Below are 8,840 nucleotides of genomic sequence, written 5' to 3' on the forward strand. Positions count from 1 at the left end.
GTTTGGTCAATCAGTCCCCGGGTGGAGGGTGTGGGCCCAGTCCCCAGGAGACACAACACCCGGCCCATTAGCTGACTGGCTCATATAACCCGAGCGCTGGTGGCTGACAGACGTGTGTAAACATAGCGCCCAGCATCTTAATATTCAGCTTTCTCTCAGCGTTCAGCACCCCCCCCCCCCCCCGCCCTCCTTGCCTTTTCTCTCCTCCTGCTCCCTCAGGTCTGTCCAGACTTCTTGTGGGGCAGGACTGATGGAGCTTTGAGCGGCATGCCTCGACCCTGACAAAGCCTAACCCCCATCTGTAGCAGATTCATGACTGACTGGCGGCCCGTAACCGGGGGTGAGGGGCTCCCAGAACTCTGAAGGAGGCGTGGCCCTGCTTCACACAAGTGAGCAGTAGACCCTGGTCTAACGATGAATTGGATAGGCATAGACATCTTTTGATTTGATAGAGAGAGGGGGAGACCATGGCATTCTGCCAAACCCCCCAAGTGATTGAACAACTATATTTGCATCCATCAATGAGGGACAGAACTAAACAATGGCATCATAGAACAAAACTGGTGGCCCCCCCACACTAAAATAGGCAGGCCGCTAGATGCCTGCCACCATTTCACAAAGTACTAGGAATTGAAGCAGTCAAAAACAGCTGTTTTCTTTCCACCCTATCCAGAGAAGTACTCTTGTTTGTGCTTCTCTTGTTTTCAGTGTTTTTGTTGTATGTAGTCTGTTGCCTGCGGATTGCTGAAAAAACTAGAACACAGTGTGGAGTGGGTAAGCATGTGCTATGACAGAAAACAGACACACAGGATGTTATTTGGCAGACGGGATCATAGGCACCTGGGGCCAAATGTATGCATGCATGTAAAAGTATGCAAAGTTTTTCTCAGATTCTCACGTTTGTCTCCATAGATTCCACTTAACTTGTGATTGTGCACACCTGAATGAGCTTGTTGTCCACAACCCGTTAACTCCCATATTTTACCTTAAATGCCCATACTTTGTCAGGTTTTTCAATAAACTTCTCAATTAACCCCTTTGTGAGCAATGAATGAAGTAAGTAAACTTTACTGAATGTGAAAGAGATCTTAATGAGTGAAATAGGAGGAGCATCTTGTTTGGTGGCCTTAGGCTAGCAATTATTTGAAAATGTTTTGAATTTACAAAAAAATTATTACTCAACCCATTGTGCCCCATTATCATAACATGTTTGCAGTCGAAAACTGGTTTCCCAATTGTAATCAGTGTTTTTGCTGCATATTACGCTTTAGGGTTGGCCTGGCCAACCGCAGTGTAAGGGTGTCTAATGTACCTTGGGGACAGGCGGATCATGTCATCCCACACCTCGGGCATCACACAAGGGTGGATTGGTTCATCCCCGACCTGTCTGCCAGCTCCCGCTGAAAAGTCCCAGTCCCAGAGAACTTTTACAGTAAATGTTCTTGATTTTTTCCATTCCAACACAGGGCCCAGCTCACTCAGTACAGAGATCCAAAAGAATGTCTCTCAGATATGTATAACGATTTATCAACCAGTCATCATTGTGGGCCAAGAAATCTGCACGATCAGTGAACTCCTGCTCGCCTTAATCTCCCATTGGCGATGTCCTCCAAAAGCACTCCACAATCACATTTGGCATAACTCATTTGTGGCCCAAATGCACATGTTTTCTTTCTGGCTAAATACGCTAAAGCAAGATAATTGGCATAATTTGTAGATAGCCTATACAATTGACTCTCATTGTAGATCAAGTAAAACTGTCATTTGTAATGCATGCACTTTCTCTCCGCCTTTCGGTCACTGTGTCACCGTATGACATACCAAACATGGCATACGCACAGTTTCTAAAGTGCACAGAGGTACACAGAATCTCACACTAAGTATTTTTTTTCTCATAAATCTCAAACTCTGTGAAGAAACACCTGTAGGCTACAAATGTTTCTGCGCCCATTGTTATGGGTACGATCCTTTGTACATTCGGCCCCTGGAAAGAAATATACATTTAGTAATTTAGCAGACGATCTTATCCAGAGCGACTTACCGTAAGTACAGGGACATTACACCCCCTCTCCCGAGAAACCAGTGTTGGGAACAAGTTCACAGGCAGTCTCTTAAAGGGGCAATTGGGGCAGATTTTTGGGGGTATTTCACACTGTTCCTTAAGGTCTCCAAATAGGGTATGTAACATTGGTTGGGTTGAAAATGGCCCGGGTGCTGTTCTATGCCCACTGACAGATCCTCTGAAATGTTCCCGGGAAAAAACACTAGCTTTTCTCCTTTTAAGGTATGCTCATTAATATTTAGATGAGCTGCGCGCTGATTGGTTGGTTTTCAACGAGTGAAGCTGGGGAGCAAAAACGCAACACGGCCAACAGCAGCACTCGCTGAAACACCGAAGTTGGAGACTTGAAATAAAAACGCGCAAATAAATCTATTGTGTCTACACAACACTGTTTTCAACAGATTGACTATATATCATTTGAAATGATAACATTACTTGTTTCCACTTCTGTTGTTGAAGCAAACTGGATTGACTTGGGTGGGTAGAACGTTAGGCTACAGCTTAGCAACCAAACCATATCCTGATTCTACTCGGCTTCAGTTAGCTAGCTAGCTCTAAATAACTTGCTGAAAAATAACATGACCAAGATCTGGACACACATGCATCGTGAATTGTAGATTTACATTACACAGGTTATTTATTTGAATGAAACACAGTCAGGAACATGAATCAACGTTAGCCCCATTGCCAATAAACTAGGCTAAATTATCACACATTCTACCTATGCTCTTGCGTTAGCAAGCTAAACTTGTTTACATGCCTACAGTCTAGGTGTTACTAGTAACAGTTACTAGCAATGCTACCGTATCCTGTATCAAGCACCTGCCTTTCTCCAGTTCTTTCAAATAGATTATCTAGACAGGCATTAGCAATAAACCAGACTGCTGTTCGTTTTCTGGCTATTTTTCGGAAGCTTCCCTTCTAATGCCGACTACAGCTAGTCTAGCTATAGTCATTTGATGTGTGTAGAAACTTATTTAGCATTCTACCTGGTATGCAATATTATACAGGAAACGTTGGCATTGCTAATAACTGTTAGCACAACATCATACTGTCCTTATAGGCGGTTGCAATGAGCATACGGTCGGAACAGCACCTCTTTCCAGGTTCAGCTTCCTAGCAAATCCTGCTTGCAATTGTCCAAGGTTGTCAAAACTGTCTTGGGTGAAATGTTCAGAGCAAATGAATGATTGAGTGTCGAACTTCGCCGGGATCTTCTCGTAAGACAACAGCAGCCATGCCTGTTGAATGTTTGGCTCCTTGGGAAGACTGTGAGTGTTAGCCTTCCCTGTACAGCCTGGAACACAGCATTTACGGCCGTGGTCCATTTTCAATATCCTTGTTATAATTCAAAACGTTCTTCTTTGTAATTCCTTATAAGTAGCTTACACAGAGCAGCGCGCAGCTAAACTAGTATCGGAGATAGACGCTACCTTGGGCTGGTCTGGATGTAAATTCGGAGACGTGACAAAGATACAGACCAGAGCCAATAAGAGGGCGATCACCGGTCCTAGGTAGGACCGGTAGCTTTGTTGAAAAGCTAGCGTTTTACAGCCAATTTTTTTCTTTTTGAGATTTGAATAGGAAAGAGGTGTCAATGTACTTTGATATTCACGGTATGTTAATTTTACCCACCGAACTGTCGTTATTCAACTATGACAAGGTAAAATCGGTTTTGCAGTCAATTGCCCCTTTAACTTTGCTGTTCACCCAGAGTGTGTTAGTGCTTGATGTTACCACATTGGTTTAATGTGTGAAGGAAAAGGCTTTCATTAATTTGGCCAGGACAGGCATCCATGCCAAGCTGTACTCTTTCTCCATTCCTTCATTACAGTGTTGAATGTGTCTGATACCATCTGCATGCTCAGCCCACTTGTTTACTAATTGCTATATAATGATGCTGTTTGTTCCTGTCCACCTGAGGGACTGAGCTCATGCTTGTCTGTGTGTGATTTCATGCAGGCCCATTGACGAGAGGCACCCTACGGTGAAGGCTGACGGCTACGCCGACAACCTGGCAGCTGTTGTGGACATGATCCTGACAAAGCGGGGACACTAAGATCCAGGAAGTAGAAGCACTGTGATCACTTCTTGAGAAGGCTCAACTAACAATGAGAGGGATATATAGTGGGTTCATTAATGTAATGTAGACTTAAGTTGCTTTGTATTCAATTTGTCTTCCAAATGACTAAAATGTAATACACCCAGTCGTCACTGAGCCTCTTGTCGGAAGCGCAAAACTGTAACAACAGTATAACATACTAACAAAGACTTTCCTCCCCAATCTTCTCTGGTTCTAAATGGCTAGTGAACTCTTTCTTGTATAGCCGGTTGGATTACCTGAGATTGAGAGGATGCTTGCTTGCTGGCTTGCCATTATGTGTTATGTCAACTACTAAGCCTCACAAACCCTCACACTATTGATACTGAGCTTTGTGGTAGGTATGGACCAGTGTAGAATGAATCCTGGACTTAAATAAATAGTGTGAGCTATGTCAAAATTGTAATGATGAATGAATAATGAATGAATAATTTGCATTAATTTCACATTTCTGTCCTGCATGGTTTCTGGAAGCAAATTAAATTAAAGCTGAGTCTGCACTTAATCTTTGATTACAAAGCCAATAAAAAGTACAAATCCAAAACAACAAAACCAGTGTAACTGTCCAAATACAAATACTGTCCAAATACAAGTGTACTGTATGCTACTGAATGACAGTATTATTAAATTGATGTGTAAAGGGACAAATGTGCATTATTTAATATCTGGCTTGTCCTTGTCAAGTTGACATAACTAAGTCAAGAGATGTTTGTAAAACAGAAAAATCTTGGTGTACTGTAGGCAGCTTACTGTAATAGAAACCTTAATGAATATGTCAACTGACTTTTGCAATGCATTGGTGAACAAGCCTTGATAGGTTGAAAACATTTCTGTACTTCTCAATCATAAAGTTCTTCTAAATCTGTGTGATAGTCAGATTTTGTGCCTATTCCGTCTTGACTCCTATATTGATAGAGACATTTCAAAGAGAGAGCGAAGGGAATGCAGGAAATGGCCCGGCCTGGAATCAATCCCGGGCCCCTGTGGTAAGGCCTTGACCCATGTGGAATGCAATCTACCCAGTAAGCCACACTTGTCATACTTTTGAAGAGCTCAAGATTTTTTCTAAAACTGGTTGTCCCCATCCTTGATTGTGATTGGCTATATCGCGTTCCATGGCGTTGTAAAATCCAGCATAACCTTACAGGTTTTCCTCATAACATTCTTTAACATTCCATATTACTCCGCATCAAATATATTTCAAATTAAAAAAGACGGTAAAGGTGTCCATCTGGCTGTTAGGCACGACGCAAAGCGGAGTGCTGAAAACCCCCTTACCTGTTCTAAAATCAGCGCAAAACACGGACTCGCGGGGCTTACTGCTTTTCTAAAACTGTTACTACAAATATTTGATATGGTTTCATAAATAAAAACAATTAGAAACAAAATAGTTTAATAATAAACCGCCATTCTTCCGCCACTACAAAGTATAATTCCTACATAAATCGTTGCCACGCAACAGCCAGATGGACACTTTTGCCGTGTTTTTTTTTTTGAAATATTCGATACGCAGTAATATGGAATGTTAAAGAATGTTATGAGGACAACCTGTAAGGTTTTGCTGGATTTTACAACGGCATGGAACGCGATATAGCCAATCACGATCAAGGATGGGAACAACCAGTTTTTGAATGCTTAAGTACCAACATGCAGAATATATAGCTATGAGTCATTAATGAGAAGCTTTTGATTTACAGTAGGAAATGTTTGGGGTGAGAAATTAGTTTGGACTCATCATTTAGACTGGACCAGTTCATGCACCCTCCTCTGAAAAGAAGGTAATTTGTCATCCATAGGGATGTACGATTGTTGTCTTATACGTTGAAGCACATCTGCTATGATGTGTTCTCAAAGCATTTAAATATTTGTTTTCCCACAGTTTTGTCAAAAAATACGGGTGTGATTATGTAGGCTAAATTTTTGGGGGGGACTTTTGCTGTGACAACTGATTGTTGAGACTTTGGAACTGAGCAGATGTAATTTATCGAGGTATTCCGGTTCATGTAACCGTTTGCTTACTCGAGCAAAACTACCTACTGAGGTCATGCCAGGAAATATCAAACTGAGGCTTTAAAGATCCCATGACATGCTGTTTTTGAATGCTTTTATATAGGCCTTAGTGGTCCCCTAATACTGTATCTGAAGTTATTTCCCGAAATGTAGTCTTGGTGCAGAATTACAGCACTACGAGCAGTCCCACAATGAGCTTTCCTCAGGACACACTGTTTCTGTGTCTGTAGCTTTAAATGCTGCGAGGAAGAAAGAGGTGGGGCTAACTGCATTGCTTCGGTTGTTTGCTAGCCATGATGTCTCGAGGAAAAACCAATGTCGCGCTCGCACGTTCGCAGCTCGTTTTTTCATTGGTGGGCCAAATTCTCTGTGCGGGCAACGCAGAGAAAGCGAAGGTAACCTTCCCTATTGTGACGTCACAATAGGAGATTTTAAAAACCGAGCGTTGGTGCTCTCACTTTCTAAAAGGCGGAGAAGTGTACCCAGGGCTTGGTTTACACCTATTGAAATGTCTAGCCACTGGGGGACCAAAGGCAGGCTAAGGGAACTCATGGCCTCTGATGAAGAAAGTGTTTTGTCCGTCTCTTCATAAACGGAGTGACTAAGTTCAGTTGAGTTTTGGATTTTAATAAGTATTTATCAATCTGCAGATTGGGAGAGAAAACCAGACCTCTGACAATAATAAATGACAACACAACACCAGGCTTAGGTCTCAATCAAGTCTCTCTCCACTCTGAAGGCCGGAGGACCATCTTTTATAGGGCACAAGAATGTAAACATAAATAGTGACAGTCAGGCAGTAATGACGTTACAACAGTCTCAGAGAAAGAGATTCACAGCTCCCAACACATGACCACTCAAACTACAGAGTTCATAGTTGGGAGCTCTCCTCGTAGTCATGACAAGGACCATTTAGCCAGTACTTTCTCCTGATCTCAAACATCTATTAACCCTGACACATAGACACAATCTACTCTTATTAATAGCAAGCTTACATGAGAACATACTAACTAGTATCCAATGACTAGTTCTCTTGATTAGTGAATAATGTAAGCACACAGGAAATCTAAATTTCTTCCACACCTCCACCGAGGTTAGTAAGTTGTTTTTATAAGCCATTTTTAGCTCTTTTCATATTGTAAATAGTAAACATGTAGTTTTCTTCAGCTCTCAAGGCTTCTCACAGTGTGTTTTAGGTGTTGCCTAGTAACCAATTACTTTTGATAGAAAGCGGACCACACGGTTGTGCTAAAATGGCTTTAATTCCAACACAAAATAACTAAACTTTTAGAAAGTTAAGAATTTCCTTGTCGCTGTTGATGTCTTCATTATCATCTGGATAGTAAAACTCTGACTCCTCTATCGCTCATTTTGAAGACCAGCGATGAGGTCAATACGCGGCTGGCTTGACTACCCTTTAGCCAATCAGAACGCTCGTACTGTCTTTGCCATATAATAATACATTTTATTGTCTAATAAATTTAAATGCTAGCCACAAAGTGAAACATTGGTTTAGCCAGCTCAAACAAACTCAATAGCGCATCACTCCTGCGAGCGTGACAATTATTTTTGGCCAAGAAACTACTGGTAGTTTTATGTCAATGGTGTAACAAACAGCTTTTTTAACTAGAGTTATTTACGGTGTATATTATAACCACAACTCACTTCATAGACAACGTCAAAGTGTCTAGCAATCCTATTGTTATCGGTCACTGTTTTCAACACAGCTTACTGATGCAGGTTCGCTCTGGTATTTCACACACACTGCTGGGTTCACACCAAACACCAACATGCAAATTCGAGCTAATGAGGCGAATTTTCCCTATTCGCGTAACGCTGTGTCACAAAAGTTTATCAATGTTGAGATGTAACTGACGTTTTAGAATAAATGGAAGGCAAGAGTATAGCTGTCTGTGGGCACCCTCTGCTATACGACACTCCTTCTTATTGGTTTATAGTAGTAATTTCGGACATGGTTGACGAAGAAAAAACATGGTTGGCTCCTAGTAATTCATGCAAATGAACGCAAAGCGAAAATTCGCTTCATTCGCGTGAATTAGGTGAATTCGTGTTTGGAGTGAACACAGCATTAGACACCACAGTCGAATAGGCTTTTTTCCTAAAAGTTTACTCATATCACAATGAAACTTTACAAGTTTAAAGTATGCATACATACAAGCCTTTTTTGAATTACAAGTTTTTGAAATGGTATTAGCATATTCGCAAATTAGGCATTACCTCATTAACCAATATAAGTACTCATTTTGTATTATTTTTTTCCTGTTTTTCTGTGATTACACACCAAATGGTTAGACATTTACAGAGCAATTCATCAAAATTGAAGAAAACAAGGTCTGCACATACAGGATTTCATCTCTGGGTGTGGCAAACACAGACAAGTTGGTTTTTTTCACATCCAACACTTATCACCTAATTTCAGAGGATGTCTGGACACAGGTGTTATCGGGAGGGATTGACAGCCGCCACGAGAAAGCCAATCATTTGCTGACTACAAGCCCTTTCTTGCTCTGACGACTCTTCTTCCTGTGTAAATGACAGTAGCTCTGTCACATTGGTTCCATATTTGTGGACTTGGGGTGCATTATTTAGTGTAGTGTAGGCCTTATGTAGAGTTACATGTTGTCTGTGTGTGTCTGAGCAGAGCAG

The 8,840-nt window shown here is 41.5% G+C and overlaps 1 protein-coding gene across 2 annotated transcripts in view; it reads left to right on the forward strand.

The window, feature by feature from the left end:
- lhpp (phospholysine phosphohistidine inorganic pyrophosphate phosphatase) overlaps positions 1–5,028 on the forward strand; it is a 47,583-nt gene extending 42,555 nt beyond the window's left edge. For both annotated transcript variants that reach the window (XM_084669887.1, XM_084669888.1), the window contains one exon: positions 4,025–5,028. In XM_084669887.1, coding sequence (XP_084526013.1) covers positions 4,025–4,121 — 97 coding nt within the window. In that variant the 3' untranslated portion in view covers positions 4,122–5,028. The remainder of the gene's footprint in view (positions 1–4,024) is intronic.
- The last annotated feature ends 3,812 nt before the right edge of the window (positions 5,029–8,840 follow it).

The sequence above is a fragment of the Hypomesus nipponensis genome, chromosome 13 (assembly GCF_054491055.1).
Source record: "Hypomesus nipponensis isolate SF chromosome 13, ASM5449105v1, whole genome shotgun sequence".
In the NCBI taxonomy this organism is placed as follows: domain Eukaryota; kingdom Metazoa; phylum Chordata; class Actinopteri; order Osmeriformes; family Osmeridae; genus Hypomesus; species Hypomesus nipponensis.